The 21945-nt window shown below is 40.5% G+C and overlaps 2 protein-coding genes across 4 annotated transcripts in view; both read left to right on the top strand.

Annotated features, from left to right (window-relative positions):
• Window positions 1-21945, top strand: part of slc38a9 (solute carrier family 38 member 9) — a 33908-nt gene that overhangs the window by 7075 nt on the left and 4888 nt on the right. For all 3 annotated transcript variants that reach the window (XM_054612571.1, XM_054612572.1, XM_054612570.1), the window contains 11 exons: window positions 2953-3082; window positions 9518-9636; window positions 9764-9827; window positions 10009-10102; window positions 15690-15860; window positions 16349-16408; window positions 17564-17773; window positions 19338-19445; window positions 20373-20479; window positions 20761-20874; window positions 21756-21904. In XM_054612571.1, the coding sequence (XP_054468546.1) occupies window positions 2953-3082; window positions 9518-9636; window positions 9764-9827; window positions 10009-10102; window positions 15690-15860; window positions 16349-16408; window positions 17564-17773; window positions 19338-19445; window positions 20373-20479; window positions 20761-20874; window positions 21756-21904 (1326 nt within the window). The remainder of the gene's footprint in view (window positions 1-2952; window positions 3083-9517; window positions 9637-9763; window positions 9828-10008; window positions 10103-15689; window positions 15861-16348; window positions 16409-17563; window positions 17774-19337; window positions 19446-20372; window positions 20480-20760; window positions 20875-21755; window positions 21905-21945) is intronic.
• LOC129102428 (myb-related transcription factor, partner of profilin-like) lies at window positions 4390-5491 on the top strand. Its single transcript, XM_054612573.1, has 2 exons — window positions 4390-4807; window positions 4922-5491. The coding sequence occupies exons 1-2, from the start codon at window positions 4390-4392 to the stop codon at window positions 5398-5400; spliced, it is 897 nt and encodes a 298-aa protein (XP_054468548.1). The 3' UTR covers window positions 5401-5491.

The raw sequence follows: 21945 nt of genomic DNA on the forward strand, positions 1-21945 counted from the left end.
GTACCCAATGAGCAGACCTACTACGCAGTCCTGCAGAGGTGCAATCTCATCTTGGAGGTGCTCTAGCTGGGATCAGGCTTTTGCAGTTTCATCTGTCGGTATGTGAGTTCTGTTGGCTGGAATAAAGTCACATGTGTAGACTGATGATAATCCGATCTTCCTTCCGGAGTAAGAGCCTCTGCCTTCTAGATTGTTTACTCTTTGAAAGCATACTATTCTGCTTCTTGAGGTCATGGTAGATAGCTTGAACTTGACTTGCTCTTTGTTTGCTTCCTAAGCCTTGGCTACTTGACTTAGATAAAGGTTGTGGCACTTTGAGAATCCAACAGAGCGTATACATGGACTTCTTGGGCCGGCTAAGTTGTGGATGAAAGCCAAACAGGAATTATTGCAGCTGTTTGTGTTCGCTTCACCAAGTGTTATATTTGAAGTAGCAGCTGTGGTTGTTTTTTCTGGTTGTGTTGATTTAAGTCTTTTTTGTACCTGTCTTGACTTGTACTTGGCATTTCTAAATTTAGATTTCACTGGTGGTCTTTGTTCGTCTTAAGTATGTTCCTCATGCAGAAAGTTAGGGATGCGGCTTGTGGCACATGTCACAAACACGCCTACTGTTGCAGTTACTTGAGTGGTGTCCAGTTTTCAGACAACCAAAGCATAGACTTTTGGTTTTAATGAACTTATTCAGTCTGAAACTGCTTTCTCCATTATCTGCTTAAATTTGTGCAGAGCATTTTTAGTTTAATTTCAGTTATAGTTTTAGTTTTTTCTCTTCTTCTACTTTGACACCCTTCTGGTTCATCTCACCAATCTGATAACTTTGAGAGCATTTTCCTGTTTTCATTAAAGCAACCAGAGAGAGAATGTTTTTTTAGGAAAAACAAAAATGAGTCTAACAAATGATGTAGCTTAACAATATAATAGCAACAGTTACAGGTTCTGTCTAAAACCTAGAAATGTTGTCTCCTAGCACTTCCACACACAATATACTACATATAAGTACTTTATAAATATAAATATGTGTCAAACAGAACAATACCAAAGTGAGCTTTAATCTTGCACCAGAATCTAATTGTGTTTTTGACAAATGGATCTTTTTCTCATTTTTATGTTCTGTGGTATTTAATAACATGCCCTTTGTTGTTTGCTTTCAGTAGGTAGTACAATAGCTTTTATTTTGTCTATATGTATGTGTTACTCTACATGTGTGTATATAGGGAGCTTGACTATTTCTATGAACTTTGCACAATATATAGACATTGTAAAAAGTAAACTAAGATTTCTGTTTTCTAGTTGTACAGTTTGTATGTATTTAAGATGAAAATATTTTAATCTTGCATCATGTGGTCTAAGAGAATCACCCCATCAGGCACATAGAGGCTGTTTAATGCACTGTTTTGTTTGCCTGCATTATAGTTTTTCATTAATTCCTGTGGGTGTTTTTGAAAAAGCCAATACAGTAGCTTTAGCCGAAAGTTTGAATCCTGGTCTTGTGAGCTGACCTGGACCATGCAGGTTTCTCATATCTGGCTGTGGCTGTTATCTAACAAACTAGGTGCTTCCTACAAGTTAGTCCTGGAATTCGCTTGACAAGCACATACTAAGTAGGTGTGCGATTTTGTGTGTGTGTGTGTGTGTGTGCGTGTGCGTGTGTGTCTTTGTGTGTCTTTGGCACCAACCTAGTATTTGCAGTTTCTGTGAATTTTAATCCCTTTAGGTATTTCACATTGACCAACTAGCTTTCTAGAAATAAAGCATTACAAACACTCCCTTCCAGTAAGTCACATACATGTGTATAGTTGCTTTAGTGTGTACAAGTTCTTTCAGTCAATACATGTTTAAGATTCAAACCAAATAAAGATTGCATTTATGTTCTGTACAATTCATATTTTGGGATGCATTTAACTGTTTAACTTTCAATTTCTTTTTTTTGGATCAATTGTGTGTCTATAAAATGTCAGAAAATAGTGAAAATGCCCATCACTTAGATATTCAGTTTAAGATCTTTACACATCGAAGTCATTTTGTTCATGTGATCAATTTGCACGTTAATATATTTATTGCCAAGAGTACCTTCACACAGAGGGCGAACATTATGTGGCGATGTAATTATTTTATGGAATAAGGTCATTTTCTTCTGAGCTTTCACAGCACTGATAAAGGCAACATCCATTCACGTTGTGCAGAACAGACATATTCAAAATGTACACTTTAGTGTACAACAACACAGAGGACCTGCTCTCCCAACCAAGACTGCAAAAGTTATTAACACTTAATAAACTCTTTTCAACCAATAAAAGCCCTAGACATATTCATTGCATAAATGTAAACAAGAAGAAACTCAAATTAATTAAGAGCATGTCTTCAAAAGGAAACTCAATAAATAAGCTTACAGTAGCTAAGGCAATACAATATTTTTTGTCAGACAGACTATAAGATGCTGCTCTGGGTCTAAAGGATCACAGTAGTTTTACACAATAGATCACCCTTTTATTAAAAAACAGTGCTGTTGTTAGTTTGCATTGCTACCAGTATGACTAACTTTGATCCAAAATATCCTCAGGCAAGTATTTCACTTTTTTTTATGTTTATATGTCACATCCCTGCTGTGTAAATGCCTTTTAGGATGGAGGAGAAAAAGCAGCAGATCCTCACATTGGAAAAGCTGGAATCGGCATTTTTGCGTGAATTAAATGTCCCATATTATAAAAAGTGATGTCACAACTATACAATATAGAGACCATTTCACAGTTTCAAACAGAATATTGTTAATGTGTCTCAATTTATCTCAGTAGATGTGTATGTGAACAACATCGGCTTACAGGAAGTAAACATGGACCAAAACTGTTGCTTAGCTACGCAATTCTGTTGAAACACGTTGAATGAATTCTATCATGAAAATTGGTTACTTGAATACAGCTAGAAATTACATGACTTTTTGTCTGCTTCTTCTAGGCCTTTCCACGTGGAGCCCAGGAATATCGTAGATGATGACCCACAGGAGAGAGTCTCTGCTGAGGCTGCCATCCTCAACAGCAGAGTCCATTACTACAGCAGACTGACAGGCTCTTCTGACAGACTGCTGGTAGGTCGAATCACTACCTGGTTAGTTGACACAGCTATGTACAGATTATCATGAGCATCGCACAAATGCTCTGAGGGCCCTTACGTACAAACGACACATGGTAGCAATGGTCCAAATGACCGAGACACACACTATGTGTTGGCCTTTCTTGCAATCACTGTATGTTTTATTATTTTGGTATTAACAACATTTGAGATCTGCTATTTTCTATGTATACCATTTACAGTACCAGTCAAAAGTTTGGGCACACCTTCTCATTCAATGGTTTTTCTTTATTTTTATTTTTATTTTTTTCTACATTGTAGATTAATATTGAAGACATCCAAACTATGAAGGAACACATATGGAATTATGTGGTAAACAAACAAATGCTCAACAAACCAGAAGATGTTTTATATTTTAGATTCTTCAAAGTAGTTGAATGAGAAGGTGTGTCCAAACTTTTGACTGGTACTGTACATTACACATTTAACTCAAATGTAGTACAGAACCCCAACTGTGAACGCACAGTTACACACCGCACAACAATGGTGAAATCCAGCTTTCTTCTGGCATCCTTTCATTGAACAGAAGTCATCACAACAGTTCAGATCTAGTAGCCATAGGTCCGTAAGCATGTTCAGGCATATTAATGTTGTTTGTTTTTAATCATAGCCTTTGCTTACAAAAAGACCATCCCTTGTTCAAGTAAAATAGGTGTAACACACTGCCATTTATTGTTAATATAATCCAAATAGTATCCTGGCATCTCTTCCTGCAATGGAGGAGAGGAGGAGTTGAGAGTGGTTCAACTTTATGCAGATTTTTTCCTCTGATGTGGGGAAATATAGATGGAACCAAAAGTGCTAGTATTTATTTCCTTGGGTAAGGAAGAGTAGTTAGCTGAAGAGATGTCTGCTCCAACTAAACTTTGTAAATGCATGTGGGAAAAGCCGATCATCACGGTCATTGGCTCTCCCGTTTAACATGATATGATTCTAATGAGCATCAACTGGGAGCAAAAGCCTGCTAATGTGAGTCTGTCTGACAGGCTGTTGTCACATACAGGGCCCTATTTTAACGGTCTGAAACGCAAGTGGGAAAGCGCAAAGCGCAAGTAGCTTTGTGGGCGGTTCTACGGCGCTATCGCTATTTTACAGGCGGATAAATGACACTTCCGCCGCGGCGCAAGTGTCAAAAGGGTTGGTCTGAAGCAGCCTAATTACCCGTAGGTGTGGTTTGGGCGTAACGTGCAATGAACCAATCAGAGCGTTTTCTCGCATCCCCTTTAAGAACGATCGGCGCATGTTCCATGGCGGATTGCTATTATGATGGCGGGTTTGCCAGGCGCACGCAATGAAAGGTTCACCACAGAAGATACCGATGTGCTTGTCAGAGCAGTCAAAGAACGCGAGTTGGCTTTATATGGGGATGGGAGAAACCCACCCAAAATTGCTTCCGTGAAAGCGGCTTGGGAGGAAATCGCCGTAATTGTTTCAGCAGCTGGACAAAATAGGACATCTCTCCATTGCCGTAAGCGATACAACGACGTCAGGAGAAGAGGCAAGGCCAAGCTTGCGGCCAACTTGAAAGCACGTCAAAAGACTGGAGGAGGATCTGGCAGTTACCAGGACCTCACGCCAGCAGAGGATATCGCTGCGTCAACACTGACCGCTGAAAGTGTTGAGGGTTTTGGGGGCTTAGAGGTCGGCACCCAACCCGATGCACCAGCTGTCCAACCCGAAGGTACATAAATAAAGTTCACATAAATAGAGATGTCTCGTGAAAATCTTTTTAATCATTTTTGACATTTAATAAATGTAACACAGCCATAAAATAAATCAAAACAATGTCACGTAGCTTCTCAGGAAGAAGACCCTGGCCTCGGGACCAGTGCGCACGGGGCAGCTGAGGGAGCCGCGCGGCGCCCTCAAGCAAGACGCCGTGGCAGCAGCAGCAGCAGCATGAGACCGCAGGACCACCCGTTCCTGCAGCTCCAGCAAACCGGGTTCGACATGCTGGAGCGGGAGCTGGCCGGGATGCGGCGAAACACCAACACCCGTCTGGACCGGGTGGCGATGTTGCTGCGGCCTCTCGGGCGCATCGCCTCAAGTTTGGACCGGATTGCGACAGCAATGGAACGTGCATGGCCCCCAAACGACCCACCTCCTCCCCCTGTTGTGCCCCTTCCTCCCCCTGTTGTGCCCCTTCCTCCCCCCATTCCATCTCCGTCCACCCGCTCCACCAGGAGCACATCCAGCGTCGCCACTCCCGGACCCTCATTTGTTGGATCCCGCCGAGGCAGGCGTAAAAGGCCTTACAGAGGAGGGAGAAAATAAATATTTTTTCCTTCAAATCTTTGCAACTTTTCATTTTTCGTTTTGTATTATTTTTTTTCATTTACGCCTAACATTTGGACAAGCCGAATAAAAAATGTCTCAAGGACATACTATACTTTCCTTTCCGATGTTTTGGGCTCACTTTCTCTGACTCACAAGGTTATGAATGCATGGTAATATTTGTACAATGCTAAACAATAGAGCGGAGATGTCATTAGTTTGCTTACCTCACTATATACGATGCAGCTCCTCTGACAGATGAGCTCTCCTCTCCCGTGCTGCTGCTGGGGCATTTGGACGTAATGGCATCGGCACATGCAGTTCAGCATCACGTCTCATTAAGTCCTCTAATCTATCCTCATTAATGTCATCGACACATCCATGATTCATGGCAATGTTGTGTAAAACACAACATGCCACAAAGAATGCTGCGACTTTTTGAGGACCATACTGTAAAGTACCACCTGACCTATCCAAACACCTGAAGCGCATTTTCAGAATTCCGAAAGTACGTTCAATTACACTGCGTGTTTGTGTGTGTTTTCTGTTGAATGCCATTTCGCGCACTGTTGCAGGCATAAGAAATGGTTTATGCCTATTTATTTTATCTTTATGGACACCACAATGATTTTCCTTGTGTGGTAATATTTTATTTTCCTTGTAATTATGTATGGTTTGCAAAAATGGGAACTGCTGTCCGTGTAGATGAGAGAAGCAAAGTGTATGCGCGAGGTGCACAAGCAATCCGTATGCATCGCATGCGCATGTATGCATGCGCCCTTAAAATAGCATCTGAACAACGCGCCACTGACTTTAAACCAGGTATTTCCTGGTCAGTAGCGCAATGGTTTTCAGAAACGGCAAAATACCGTTTGCGCCAGAACACGCCGCCTCCTTCCGCCGAACCGCCCCTTGGGGCGCAAGATCATTCCCTAATTTACCGGCGAGTGGCGCTGGTGGCAAAAGAACGCTCTGCGCCAGTTGTAAACTAGCAACGACACATGCGCCAGTGACTAAGTCACTTGCGCCGGATGCAAGATAGGGCCCACAGTCTTAAAGGTGCAGTGTGAAGGATTTGGCGTCATCTAGCGGCGAGGTTGAAGATTGGAACCACTTGAAACTTCTCCTGTGTGCCAAGCGTGTAAGAGAACTACTGTGTTTCAACACTAAAAAGTGAAAACTTGAATGACTGTATCTAGAGCCAGTGTTTGGTTTGTACAAACACTGGTTTGTATGGGCTGAGGTAGAAACATGGTGGCCAGCTCTTTATACACTAAAGTAAACATACTTTTATATTATTATTAATATTATATTCTATATCTGCCAATAGATCTCCCTAAATGCTACACAATGTTAGGTAATCAAGTAATCCATACATACAAAGAAAACAAAACAAATAAGTTCAGAAATTGAGTTATGTGTAATAAAATGGAATGACACAGGGAAAAAGTATTGAACACGCCCTCTGAAATTTATTTAATACTTTGTACAAAAGCCTTTGTTGGTAATGACAGCTTCAAGACACCTCCTGTATGGAGAAACTAGTCGCATGCATTGCTCAGGTGTGATTTTGGCCCATTCTTCCACACAAACAGTCTTCAAATCTTGAAGGTTCTGTGGGCCTCTTCTATTTTCTATTGGATTCAAGTCAGGTGATTGGCTGGGCCATTCTAGCAGCTTTATTTTCTTTCTCTGAAACCAATTGAGAGTTTCCTTGGCTGTGTGTTTGGGATCATTGTCTTGCTGAAATGTCCACCCTCGTTTCATCTTCATCATCCTGGTAGATGGCAGCAGGTTTTTATCAAGAATGTCTCGGTACATTTTTCCATTCATCCTTCCTTCATTATATGAAGTTTGCCAGTGTCGTATGCTGAAAAACAGCCCCACACCATGATGTTACCGTTCACTGTTGGTATTGTATTTTTGGGGTGATGTGCAGTGCCATTTGACCTCCAAACATGGTGTGTATTATGGCATCCAAAGAGTTCAATTTTGGTCTCATCTGACCAGACTATATTCTCCCAGTATTTCACAGGCTTGTCTAAATGTTGTGCAGCAAACTTTAAACGAGCTTCAACATGCTTTTTCTTCAGCAATGGAGTCTTGCGTGGTGAGCGTGCATACAGGCCACAGCCGTTGAGTGCATTAACCTGCTAATTCCAGGTCTTTCTGAAGCTCTCCACAAGTGGTCCTTGGCTCTTGGACAACTCTTCTGATAATTATTTTCACTCCTCTGTCAGAAATCTTGCGAGGAGCACCTGGTCGTGGCCGGTTTATGGTGAAATTATGTTGTTTCCACTTCCGTATTATGGCCCCAACAGTGCTCTGGAACTTTGGAACTGTAACCAATGCCATCAGTATGTTTTTAAGGTTGCAAAGGTCTTGAAAGAGCTCTTTGCTTTTACCCATCATGAGATGTTTCTGTAACTTGGTAATCCAATCCATCCATCCATCAGTATGTTTTTGCATCCCAGCTGTCAATAAGGTTACACCCTGGAAGGTCTATCACAGGGCAGACATATATAGACAGACAACCACTCATACTCACATTTGCAATTTCAGAGTCATCAATTAGCTGCATGTCTTTGGATCATGAGATGTTTCTTTGTGAGGCGACAGTGACACGTGCAGCCCACCTTGGTAATGAGACACCTTTTTATAGGCCATCAGTTGGGACTGAACCAGCTGATATTAATTTGCACTGACAAGGGGCAGCATTGCTTTCTAATTACTGATAGATTTCAGCTGGTGTCTTGGGTTTCCATGCCTTTTTGCACCTCCTTTTCTTCATGTGTTCAATACTTTTTCCCTGTGTCATTCAATTTTATTACACATAACTTAATTTCTGAACTTATTTGTTTCGTTTTCTTTTGTATGTATGGATTACTTGGGTTGTTACTGACATCTGGTGAAAATTTCATGTCAATAGCACCTTGAGAAATATATTTACTGAGAAAAATGGTGACGTGTTCAATATTTATTTTGCCCGCTGTACATTCAGCATTAATCATCATTTAGTATAGGAACACAATCATGTGAATTCCACCAGCAAGTACAATGGAGGTAAATTAAACTTTAGTTGGGATACAAACAACATTCTTATTCTCTCATTAAATCATAATCCTGCTCAATAATATACACAAAACATAAAGATGATGTCAAGAAACATAAAACATGTTAAGACAGGACATGTTATGTCCTGTCTAACAGGAAAATAAACTAAAGCTGCTGTACCAGAACTTCCAGCAGATGTTGCTAATATCTTTAAACGTAATTCATCCCAGTACATTTTTTAATATTTGTACCTTTGCTTTCCTACTGTCAAAATGTCTTCAGTAAAAAAAAAAAGCCTATTGTCCATGTTGAGTACACTCACTGTGTCCCTTTCCAATACCCATACTATCATACAATTTAGTAGGGCAGAAACAGATATAGTATGTCCCAATCCATAGTATGTCTAATGCTATATATCTGGTCGCATTTGCATTGTGCTAGCCAGCATGCTTTTCTGGCTATTCTGACCAACAATCCTTTTTGCTGCAGATATATTCGGAAGAGGTTCAAAGTTCAAGGTGTCATGTTAGTGGAAGTACCATGTCCCAATTGAATGCATACTGCATGCAACATTACTTACTTTGTAAGGGCAGATGCAGTATAAACTTAAAGTATAAAGAAAATGTATGGAATTTGGAACATAGCTACAGTATTATTATCTCTTAAAATGGTGGATAGCATTTGCTGGGGCCACAGTAAGGACGCTTTTAAAGTGTTGGTTTTATTTACAGAGCAACTAATGTCAATAGATTTTAAAGCATAGTGTATGTGACCAGTGGTGACGCACAAGCATTTGACAACGCATTCCATTGTCAGACATGGCTCCATCTTCACCAATGTTTACAGATTTGTTACCTTCTAGAAATTGGTAAAATGTCATCTTCCTCTTCTTTCATTTATTAAACAAAAATATTGAGCATCAGGGCCCTGTACCTTGGTCAGATGGATAGGTAATTGTGTTAACAACAGTTCTTTGGGGTCAGATGACCTGATTTTTCAAAAAGACTCATGTTACTGTCCCTGTGAGGACTTCATCTTTAGCATCTGGTTGTTCTTTCCTCAGAGTCCTCCAAACCATGTGATCCCTGGGCCGGAGGAGCTCTACATCTACAGCCCACTGGGGACGGCTTTCAAGGTGACAGGCAGCGACCACTCCTCTAAAAACCCCAGTATCATCACCATGTAAGCCCTGTCAGCTAAACAGTCTACAGTGTAATCATCAGGAAATATACCTGTTCTAAATGGTCTCTCTGTACTTGTGAATGTCTTTAACTGCTGTGATTACTACTTTGCTTTTCTCTCCTCACAGATTTGCTATATGGAACACAATGATGGGCACATCTATACTCAGCATACCTTGGGGTATAAAGCAGGTGATTTGCGTCATTCCACATACTTCAAGTGCTTGGCCTGTTCGAAGCCACTTAAATGAAAAGCTTTGTTTTGACCTTATTTATTCTTGAATTGCTGATTACCAGTACTGATGCTCATTAAATTTGCCTCACAGGACAAATCTTAAAATCTGATCAGTCAGTGGTGTCTTTTTTCCTATAGGCTGGTTTCACTCTAGGGATCCTCATCCTCATCTTCACAGGCTTGCTGATGCTCTACTGTTGTTACGTCGTCCTCAAATCACCCAAGGCAATACGTAAGTCCAATAAAAACAGTAATAAAGTAATAAATGGGTATTATCCTTTTTAAAATCTGGAAAAACAATAAATATATGTTTCTGATACAAATCAAAGCAACCTGTTTAAATAATTTAATAGAATTAACAGTTCTTTTGTGGATTCTAGTACCCCATTCTCTCTTTATTATATAGTAGTTGTGTGACAAACCACTGTCGATCAGATGGGTTCCCAGTAGCTGCAATACAGTAAATGTTGCATGGAGAGATATTCCCACACTGGCACTCCATTTTAGTCATCCAGAGAGGACACATTGCGCACCGATGATGAGAGGCAAAAATACAAAGGGCTTCACATGCACCTAACCCACTCAGGATCTGTGGAAGATTTGGCTGTCATGAAAGATATCATGCATGATCATTCAATTCTGTCTCTAAAGCTGCAGAGAAGAGAAATATGGTAGGATATCAATGAAGAAGGCTGAACAGTGTGTCTCATCAAGCCTTTTTAAGATGACGAGCTGACAGAAGGCAGGGGAAAATGACTCGGTGGTTGCCAGTCTAACCGAGCACATTCTGGAATCAATAGACCTGGGATAGACCTCCTGTGCGTAAGGTAAAGGTTGTAAAGAGACACAAATGTGCGTTTGTCGGGTTCGCGTGTGTGTGCGTATGTTGGTTTAGAAAGCTTTGTGGATTATCTTTGGTGCGTAGGTGTTCAGTAATCGGTGAGTGACCTTATTTTTAACAATATTAGCTGCGCCGATGTGTGTGCTGTGCATAGCGTCTACAGCCTAGTTGATTTCCTTGGTAATTGCATCCATGAAAACCTGTTTTGAGTCTGTGTAAGACTTCAGCATAACTCTGGAGCACTCACTACACTCTGGGTAGTGATGCACTGGTCACTGTTTTTTTATCGCCCGCTGTCCATGGTGCTGATCCTGCAGTTGGGAGCAGCTACAATAGGGAGCTCTCCAGGGTGCTGTCTTTGTATTGGATCCGTTGTGGGACGGGAAGCCAGTGGAGATTCTGGAGAACAGGGGTGATGTGATCGCGGGAGTGGGTGAGCAGACAAGCAGCAAAGTTCTGGATGTACTGGAGTTTATTTAGGACTTTGGATGATGTGCCATGAAGAATGTTGTTGCAGAAGTCAATTCTGGAGGTGATGAAGGCATGGATCAGAGTTTCAGCAGCAGATAGGGAGAGTGATGAGCGTAGACGGGCTATGTTTTTTAGATGGAAAAAAGCAGCTTGTTTGTACAATGCCACACTATTTGATAGTAAAATTAGACTGGTATTTTATGAGCCTGTCCACCCTCAAGATCAATCATCCCATCATCCTGGTACTGTCGTACTGTTTTAATGTCATGCGCACATGGTGATTTGATTAACGTGGAGTTCAAAGGAGAGGTTGCTGTTAAACATGACTCTAAGGTTGCGGATGTGTGGGGAGGGAGACAGAGTGGAGTTGTCCATGGTGAGCCATTGTGACTGTTTTTTGTCAGGGATTTGGGACTGATGATGATCATGTCCGATTTATCACAGTTGAGTTTAAGGAAGTTGCTTTGCATCCATGATTTAATGTCAGTGAGGCAGTTGGTCAGAGTTTATTGTTGAATAGCAGCAAAACAAGTTACCGTTCATTATAGACACTTATAAGGGGGATCCCCATTGCCACTGGGTACTTTGCATACTGCGTAAAATCACCAAAAGAAAATATGAGACATGGTCACAGGTCATGGCAGATCAGCTGAAAACCCTCTGGATTTGATCTGCCGCTGAATGATCGATGCATCTCTAGGGAATATGTAACTGTTGTGTCAGCTACCCGGTACAATGATTATTAGCTCTTGTCCTGGGCGCTTTAATATTATTATTAATACATTTATTTTTTTATTGTTTGAGCTGTGTGTGGAGGTAACCTTCATAGCTATATCAAGGAGATTTGTGCAGGCAACGTGACACTGTGAGACAGAGCCTGCATGTGAGTCTTTCATGCCAGAGCTGTTTACATCATGAGAGAAAGCTTTTAGCACATTATACACACAGTTGTTCAGAAAAAGTAAGTTCCTCCATCAGGCCTAAAGGGGCCATGTGACAATTTCTCATGTGTTTCGTGTTTCTTCATCAAAACCCATTAAGTGTATCATTGAGGTCTAACGCAGAGTTAAATGCATTTCCTTACTCATAAAACATGAATACGTTTTAAACCTGCAATGTAAACATTCATTTTGACTTCTCCCTTGAGTTTGTTGGTGCACTGGTTTGTTTCTTGGCATGTTCACCCACTCACAAAAGCACTGCTCCATAGCCTTAGTAGTCTTCTTTTAAAATAATCTGGTACTAGCACTGAGTTTATGCACAATATACCATGAATTCTAGTTTGGAGATAATATATGAAGTCGTACATCATGTTTTGGTTGGTTCACAGTGTGCCCCAAGTTGTGCGGAGGCATGAGCATCTGTCTATTTCAAAATCTAACCATTTTCCAAAAGTTAAGCGGTCTATAGCTGATTCTTTTTTTAAAGTGAAATGAGGAGATAGGAGGAGTTGTGTTAGGTGCTTTAACTGGTGCTTGCAGGTCTAATTTATGTGAGAACAAATTAGCAAGTGCAAATAAAAAATGGTAATTGTTATTTTATTAATAAAGACATTTGTTTCATAACCTTTAGTAGGGGTTTCTGATGAGTGTCTGTTGTTTACATGTTCCCATAGAGGAGGGGCTCCTTTAGCATGTACTTGTAAACCTTTCACACCTCACAGCAGCATGCACCAACCACTGACTAAGTCAGGCAAACACATACCACAAGTGGTGTGTGTGTGATTTTTAAATATATATATATATATATATACATATGACACACACATATATACACAGTGGGTACGGAAAGTATTCAGACCCCTTTACATTTTTCACCCTTTGTTTCATTGCAGCCATTTGCTAAAATCGAAAAAGTTCATTTTTTTTCGCATTAATGTACACTCAGCAACCCATCTTGACAGAAAAAAACAGAAATGTAGAAATTTTTGCAAATTTATTAAAAAAGAAAAACTGAAATATCACATGGTCATAAGTATTCAGACCCTTTGCTCAGTATTGAGTAGAAGCACCCTTTTGAGCTAGTACAGCCATGAGTCTTCTTGGGAATGATGCAACAAGTTTCTCACACCTGGATTTGGGGATCCTCTGCCATTCTTCCTTGCAGATCCTCTCCAGTTCTGTCAGGTTGGATGGTGAACGTTGGTGGACAGCCATTTTCAGGTCTCTCCAGAGATGCTCAATTGGGTTTAGGTCAGGGCTCTGGCTGGGCCAGTCAAGAATGGTCACAGACTTGTTCCGAAGCCACTCCTTTGTTATTTTAGCTGTGTGCTTGGGTCATTGTCTTGTTGGAAGGTGAACCTTCGGCCCAGTCTGAGGTCCTGAGCACTCTGGAGGAGGTTTTCTTCCAGGATATCTCTGTACTTGGCCGCATTCATCTTTCCTTCAATTGCAACCAGTCGTCCTGTCCCTGCAGCTGAAAAACACCCCCATAGCATGATGCTGCCACCACCATGTTTCACTGTTGGGATTGTATTGGGCAGGTGATGAGCAGTGCCTGGTTTTCTCCACACATACCGCTTAGAATTAACGCCAAAAAGTTCAATCTTGGTCTCATCAGACCAGAGAATCTTATTTCTCATAGTTTGGGAGTCCTCCATGTGTTTTTTGGCAAACTCTATGCGGGCTTTCATATGTCTTGCACTGAGGAGAGGCTTCCGTCAGGCCACTCTGCCATAAAGCCCCGATTGGTGGAGGGCTGCAGTGATAGTTGACTTTGTGGAACTTTCTCCCATCTCCCTACTGCATCTCTGGAGCTCAGCCACAGTGATCTTTGGGTTCTTCTTTACCTCTCTCACCAAGGCTCTTCTCCCACGATTGCTCAGTTTGGCTGGACTGCCAGGTCTAGGAAGAGTTCTGGTCATCCCATACTTCTTCCATTTAAGGATTATGGAGGCCACTGTGCTCTTAGGAACCTTGAGTGCTGCAGAAATTCTTTTGTAACCTTGGCCAGATCTGTGCCTTGCCACAATTCAATTCTGTCTCTGAGCTCCTTGGGCAGTTCCTTCGACCTCATGATTCTCATTTGTTCTGACATGCACTGTGAGCTGTAAGGTCTTATATAGACAGGTGTGTGCCTTTCCTAATCAAGTCCAATCAGTTTAATTAAACACAGCTGGACTCCAATGAAGGAGTAGAACCATCTCAAGGAGGATCAGAAGAAATGGACAGCATGTGAGTTAAATATGAGTGTCACATCAAAGGGTCTGAATACTTATGACCATGTGATATTTCAGTTTTTCTTTTTTAATAAATTTGAAAAATTTCTACATTTCTGTTTTTTTTCTGTCAAGATGGGTTGCTGAGTGTACATTAATGCGAAAAAAAAAGGAACTTTTTCGATTTTAGCAAATGGCTGCAATGAAACAAAGAGTGAAAAATTTAAAGGGGTCTGAATACTTTCCGTACCCACTGTGTATATATACACACACACACACACACACACACACACACACACACACACACACACACACACACACACACACACACACACACACACACACACAGTAAACATATGTTTTACAAATAAGCAAAGTGGGAAAAGTTGCAGGTTCCTAGATAAGTTTGCGCAGTTGTTTTTTTCATGTCAGTTTGGTATGGCTCTAAAAGTTGTATCCATCCATTGTTCTGCGGTTTCTGTGCTTAGGATGGCAGCCAGATGTGCACATCAAAGCTATTGACTTCCTTAAAGGGACAGTGTGTAGGATTTGGTGGCATCTAGCAGTGAGGTTGCAGATTGCAACCAATAGAATACCCCTCTGCTCAGACATCGTTATCATGAGCTGTGGAGTGTAAAACTGTGGCGGTTCTTTGCCATTCGGCTCTCTCAGAGGTCATCCTTCCTTAACAAAACTTTAGGAGCAATTATTTGACAAATAAGCCTGGAAGACGTTCAAATCAGGGAGTAAAAGGTATAAAAAAAATACCCACAATTGTACATAATATTATATGACGTTGTTCTGGTAACGTCACAAAGTGCTGTCCCGTTCGTATTTACACCATTTCAAACCCTTACAGACTCAAAAATGAGGGGTCCGTGTTTAAATCTTTAGGGGGGGGACATTGGGATTAGTCCAGTGTTTGGTTTGTCTGTTCTGGGCGTCTGAAGAAACATGGTGGTGCAACATGGTGGACTCTGTGAAGGAGATTTTTTTTCTATGTCGAAATAAAAGACACATTCTAGGCCAACGAAACACAACAATTCTTAGTTTCAGGTGATTATACCCAAATGAAAATATAGTTATGAATATGATAATATTCATAACTATATTTGATATATACACTGCTCTATGTCCTCATGCCTGTACCTATGGTACCTACCTATGACAGTGTTAGGACTGGTGCAGTCATTCTGAAAGCAAAAGGCTACAAGGAAAGCTATTTGATGATTTTTCTGTAAGTCATGACCATTCAAGAACATCAACATATACGACTTTCCCAAAGATATTGTATGTGACTTGACAGAAAGAATCCCATATGTATCTTTTGATTCTCTGTGTTCTCTCCAGCCTACGTGGACACATCCGACTGGGAATTCCCTGATGTTTGCAGGTACTACTTTGGCAAGTTTGGCCAGTGGTCCAGCTTGGTCTTCTCGATGGTGTCAATTATTGGAGCCATGGTGGTTTACTGGGTCCTCATGTCCAATTTCCTCTTCAACACCGGACAGTTTATCTACAGTAAGTCACAATGTAAAGAAGTATCACATAACTATTTAGTTCCGTTTAGTTGATAATTTAATCAAAGACAATTCAGCACTTTGCAGCATGCATCCAAACACTTTTCACTCTTTGGCTGCTCTACCTTGGCTACTTCTATCTGTACGATGCGTCTGGTAGTTTAAAGCAAATATCAAACTTCCCAGCCATTTGGTCACAAAGTTAATATCAGCTGGGGACTTTTAAAATAATGTCCTATGATTAATAACAATAAACATAAACTGTAGGTGCCATAGTGGTCCTGGCTGTTCCTTTACCTCACACACACTCACTTGCGTCAGTTTTTCCAATACTGCGGATAAACAAATGTACACGTTATAATAAATGTGGAATAAAATACAGCAGTATACCTGCTCATATATAATGGTTATTTTCTGCCGAGATGGTCATTCCACTAAAATGTGCAGGATCTTTTGCTTTGATCTGATGGGTTTCTTCTCTGTCTACAGACTCTGCTCACAATATCAACATGTCAGATTCAGAGTTTGGAACCAACGGCTCAGATAAAGGTAAGTCACTTACACTGCAACGTTTAACTGTGACTTTATGTACATGTGGGTTTTAGCAGTATGGAAATTGTGAAAACTTGGCCCTAAATCTCTGACACTGTCAGAATTTCGACAAAGGATTTCTTTGGTCCTTCAATGCTCTTAATTGATACACAGATCTAGGACCATTGTTTTAGACTGAGGACTACGTTTCTCTCACAACTGTCAACTTTGGTCGGAGACAGCCCTGAATTACAGTAAACAGGGTCCTTTACTCTTGCTATATCTTGGCAAACCTTGAATCTTAAACAAATTAGATAGGAACAGGATACCACAGAAAACAAATTTCTACTGTTTAGTGTTGGAGACTATGCATTTGATTATAATGGATAACCTGGAGAGGGGCTCTACCATAAGGGTTGCCAACAATGGTTACTGCTCATGCCTCGTAGCCACAATGTCCCAGTTAGATTCCAGCTGTGGAAGCTTTGTTGCATGTCATACCCCCTCTCTCTCTCCCTGTTTCTAGCCTGACAAAAAATTCTTCATCAGTCCAATAAAGGCAAGAATTAGAAAAATTATAATAATATCGCTCAACTTGCTTTTGCGCATTTACTCGCATGCGCACATGCATCTGTTTTAGAGACAATGGTGAAGCAGATAACATTGTTTGACTGTGGGGTTTACTTTGATTACAGTAAGCTTTTATTTATATGCCACCCTTTCATTATTATGGTAGTAGTATTTAAAGTATTATCACTCAAAATATAGGGTGACTAAAAATTGCAGCCATATTTTCAGTACCAACCAAAAGCAGATGACAGTTTGAACCACTTTGAAAAGTTAGTGTTTAGCCCTATGTAATGTTTTTTTATTCTGTGGACAGACAAATAACTTAATCAGTCAATAGTTGTCTTCTGCTAATCAATTGAGTTTTTCAAAATGTATTGTCATTACAATCGGTACTTTACTCTTCTTGAGTTTTCTTTTCATATCATTGCTCGTGGTGTCCTTGTGATGTAAATGTATAATAGAAACTCTAAAATGAATGAACGTTTGTTTTTCAAATTTATATTTTTTGTCATAGATATCCCATTTAAAAAAATTCCTCCATCTCAATGAGGAAACAAGAACAATTTTAGTGAGTAAAGTGATGGTTGTTGATTTGTTCTCCAGTCATCTGTCCATTTCCGAACACTGACCCTGGACAGAACTACACCATCAGCACACTTTATCTTGCTAACAGTGGAAACGATACTTCTGATGTCAGCTCTTTTGAACACTGGTGGAGCAAAACCAACACTGTCCCCCTCTACCTCATCACCCTGCTGCTGCCGCTGCTCTGTTTCCGCTCAGCCTCCTTCTTCGCCAGGTTCACATTCTTGGGTAAGATAAGATCGATGATACGAAGAGTGTGTAGCAGTGTTGAAAAAAAGCACTCGTTGTGAAACCAGAATTTCTTTCCATCTCATTTGGTTGTTTTGAAAGTCAACACCGCGGCGATCTGGGGGAACACTAAGTAAATCACAGTGGGCTTCTTTAGATCTTTGATGGTCTTTGAATCCTAGATAAAGATGAAATCTTCATTAATTGTTTGGCAGCCAGGTCATTGCCAGTGTTGAATTTATGACTGAAACATGCTTTTTACTTCTGCTTAAAGAAACCTCACATCTGAGTGCAGATGTATGGGGTAAGCCAGCATGTCGAGGATAAATAGTAATCAAGTTGTATGTGTTCCAGTCAGCTGGTTTGTTGAGTTGAGGGAAACGCTTGAGTTTTGGAGATTACTTTAACTCAGGGTCAGTTACCATGGTAACATGCACTCTGAGCCTAACCTACTCGCCTATAGCTTTCATGAAAAATCTGTGTAGCCTGGAGGAGCACTCTGACACGCTGTTTCATATCCTCATACATACAGTTTATATCAAAGCAAATTAATTTGCAGATTCACATCAAAATCCCTGTTGGTTTTTTCTTTGAACAGCAATATCCCACACATTTAAATATCACAGATTGTGCATTCATCCTTAGCCCACAATAAAATCTATGCATTGTTTTGAAATGATGTGATTCTGTGTGCGATGACAATTATCAATCCGTTCCCCATCACCGAAACAGTTACTGCACATTGCTGTATAATCTCTGTTTAAATATAACAATTTGTGTGACGCTTTAGAAACATTCAACATTGATCTATTAATAATCATCTTATATTACTCATGTTTTGATTGGTCACACTTATTGGACAATTGTATCAAAGTTATCATATCATATTAGAAAATTAAGTGAGTATATCTGAGTAAGGCTGATTGTGGTAACCTAACCCGCCAGACCTGTGATTGGATGTTGACGGGAGAAGAAAGAAAACATCTTCTCCATGAAAAAGAGCCTTTGGTGTGGTTCTTAAACTAAAGTACTCTCTAGTTCTTGAACTGATGCTTTTGCAGCATACACGCTAACCTCTTCAGGAGCCGCCATTATTGTGTAGAAATAACAGTCACCTCTCTGCGTCATCATGCACATCTAAGCCCCGCCCCTAGCTGCCTGTAGCTCCTCACAGGGTGCTGATTGGTCCGTGCTCTTGCTTACTGGATTAAAACGCATTAGATGGATTTTGGTGTGATGTGTGATCTGCGATACCAGCTAATTTTGTTACTTTGCGCGAATCCCGCTGCTATACAAGGTAATGATGGTGTTGCAGCTGAAAAGACTTAATACCTGTAATGAATGCAGAGTATATTGAATATGCTGCATATAGTCTTAATGTCCCTTTTGCCGAATTTTTGTTCCTATATTTAAATTACTCAAACAAAAGAACTGAATCACACAGTAGCAAATGAAGCTGCTTACCTGTACAGTGGCCCTGGTTTCCTTCTGACTCTGCTCTGTGCTGTGCTGTGCTGTACCATTCATCCATCCATCCATTGTTGCATCATTTCATCTTGTCTAGGCACCATATCAGTGGTCTACCTGATTGTGCTGGTCACTATCAAAGCGGTCCACCTCGGCTTCCACCTGGAGTTCCACTGGTTTGACACGACCCATTTCTATGTTCCAGGTAAACCTCCTGCAGGTTTCAATGTTTCTTTATGTATATTTCTACAGCACAACGCATGAACCTAGTACACATACTCTAGATAACTGTAGTTTAATTATATAAGAGGGTGTCAGTTCCTGCTTGAAGTCAAGATTGGAAAAGGTATTTTCTGTCACAATGTTGTATTTATGCATTTTAATATCGACATCATCAAGGCCATTTTAGAGGATTTTGCTGATCAATGAGCAGAGCTGCTTTATGGCAGTATTGGATGTTCGTATCAACATGGTGTCCTTTGGTGGTGTCTTTGGTGGAGCAGCTGCCAGCATGTTTTGATTCAACAGAGGTTTGCTAGTCTTCACGCATCCACAGGAAAAGGCCTGTATTAAAACATCGATGTAAGGATTTAAATAATCCATGGCGGATCATTCAAATGAAGATTGTTTTTTTTAAACCCAACCCTAATCGTGATATAAATTGGGATATTTTATTTGGCTGATCAGGATTTACATTCAAGAGTTTAGCAGTGTATCCGCTGATGTAATTGTTGGATGTGTTAAATCCTGCTGGCATAGTGTGATATTGGTCAATCTTTTGGTTGTGACCCAACTCTTCCAAAAAGACCTTAACTATAACTGACCCAGATTGCAATGCAGATTTGATAATATCAGTTTTATTAATGGTTCCTTAATAGTAGACAAAATCCTTACCTTCTACCTACCTCTACCATCTTGCTCCCTTAATGACTTTCCTACTAATTTAGTAGATTGACATTAAATGTACTCTGCCCAAGGTTGCTCCCCAGAGGATGAAGCTTTTCAATTCTGGGCACTCCAAGAGCTTTCTTCTGGTGCCGCCCTAGGGCCAAAATATATATTGATTTATGCACACAACGGATCTCATAATCCATTTCTGTACAGTAACAAATGTATAATTTCTGTCTTTCAGAGTTCAGACTGCTCTTCCCTCAGTTCACTGGTGTCCTCACTCTGGCCTTCTTCATTCACAACTGCATCATCACCTTAATGAAGAGCAACAAGCACCAAGAGAACAATGTGAGCTTTGTCCACCCATGCCCCTGCCCAGCTTCACAAACATATGCATTATATTTTACTCATCTGGTCTCTGCTGACTTTGTTTGGTTAACACAGTTCATTCTCACAAGTTGTTTAATTATTATTTTTGAATGAATCATGCGAGTCCTGTCAAATCCATCGATAGAAAGGAAGGAAAGAGTCTTAAATTAAGATATCAACCAACATGTTTTATCGACCTGAGAAAACTCAGTAAGTACAGTGATGCCGAGCCTAAGGTGGATGTGTTTTGGTGTTTTAAGGTGCGGGACCTGTCTGTGGCCTATCTTCTAGTGGGGCTGACCTATCTGTACGTGGGAGTGTTGATCTTTGCTGCCTTTCCCTCCCCTCCTCTCTTCAAAGACTGCATTGAACCGGTGAGATTTACTCTTCAAATGTCTTTTGTTTTTGTTCAGCTTTTTGTTAAAATTATGGTTTTGGAAATGTTTGATATTTTATGCAGATCGGGATCCAATAGTGTTTTTTGCTATTTTATTTCTGTTTGAGGAGTAGAAGCTATGCTACTTCTTTTAAGTTGTACCTGTGTGTCGTGGAAGCACATCTTGATCCAGATACTGACTTCAAACCTTCGTTACTGACAAGAAGAAGTAGCAGTTAGAGAAAATAGCTGACATATTTGCCATCATTTTACATTTTGTTACAAATTGATGTATTTTTGCGGGTTTTTCCTATCATTGTTTTAAAAAATCCATCAATGACAGAAAATATTTGGTATAAGCGAGCTCTGCTGCCAATGTGCTGCATACTGCCTATAAAAAGGAAAGAAAACTGAGTTTAAAAAGAGTCAAAAGCATTACTTTAACTGTTGTGTTTACCAGAGATGTGCAAATTAGTTTCTAGGAAATATGAGCATAAAAAAACATTTTTAAAAAATGAAATCGACTAAGACCAAAACGACCAACGAATGTACTAAGAGGGGGCAGTCCTAGTTGAGTGTGTGGGAGTTGTTTGTATTAGCGGTTCTCGAGAAAGTTGTAGGAAATGTTCAAGTATTCGGCTCGTTCCGAACAACGTACGTTTTCAAAGGGCATTACATCAGTATGTTTTAAAGGGTAGCAGCAAAGACTTGCCGATTTATCACAAAAACAGGATTGAAGAACAGCTACAAACTGCTAAAAAACAGTTATAGATATGGATTTTAAGTCAAATTGTCATCTACTGTGACTGCAGCTTCCCTACAGATTTGACAAACAAACCCAACATGGCAAACTCTCCACTGCTTTCTTCTGTCCTACAGAATTTCTTAGATAACTTCCCCAGCAGTGATGTGATGGTGTTTGTGGCTCGGACTTTCCTGTTGTTCCAGATGATCACAGTCTACCCCCTGCTGGGATACTTGTTGCGGGTCCAGGTGATGGGCCAGATCTTTGGCAACCATTACCCCAGGTAGCCTTAAAGGACATTATCATTAAAGATGGTGTTAGACT

The sequence above is a fragment of the Anoplopoma fimbria genome, chromosome 14 (assembly GCF_027596085.1).
Source record: "Anoplopoma fimbria isolate UVic2021 breed Golden Eagle Sablefish chromosome 14, Afim_UVic_2022, whole genome shotgun sequence".
Taxonomy (NCBI): Eukaryota; Metazoa; Chordata; class Actinopteri; order Perciformes; family Anoplopomatidae; genus Anoplopoma; species Anoplopoma fimbria.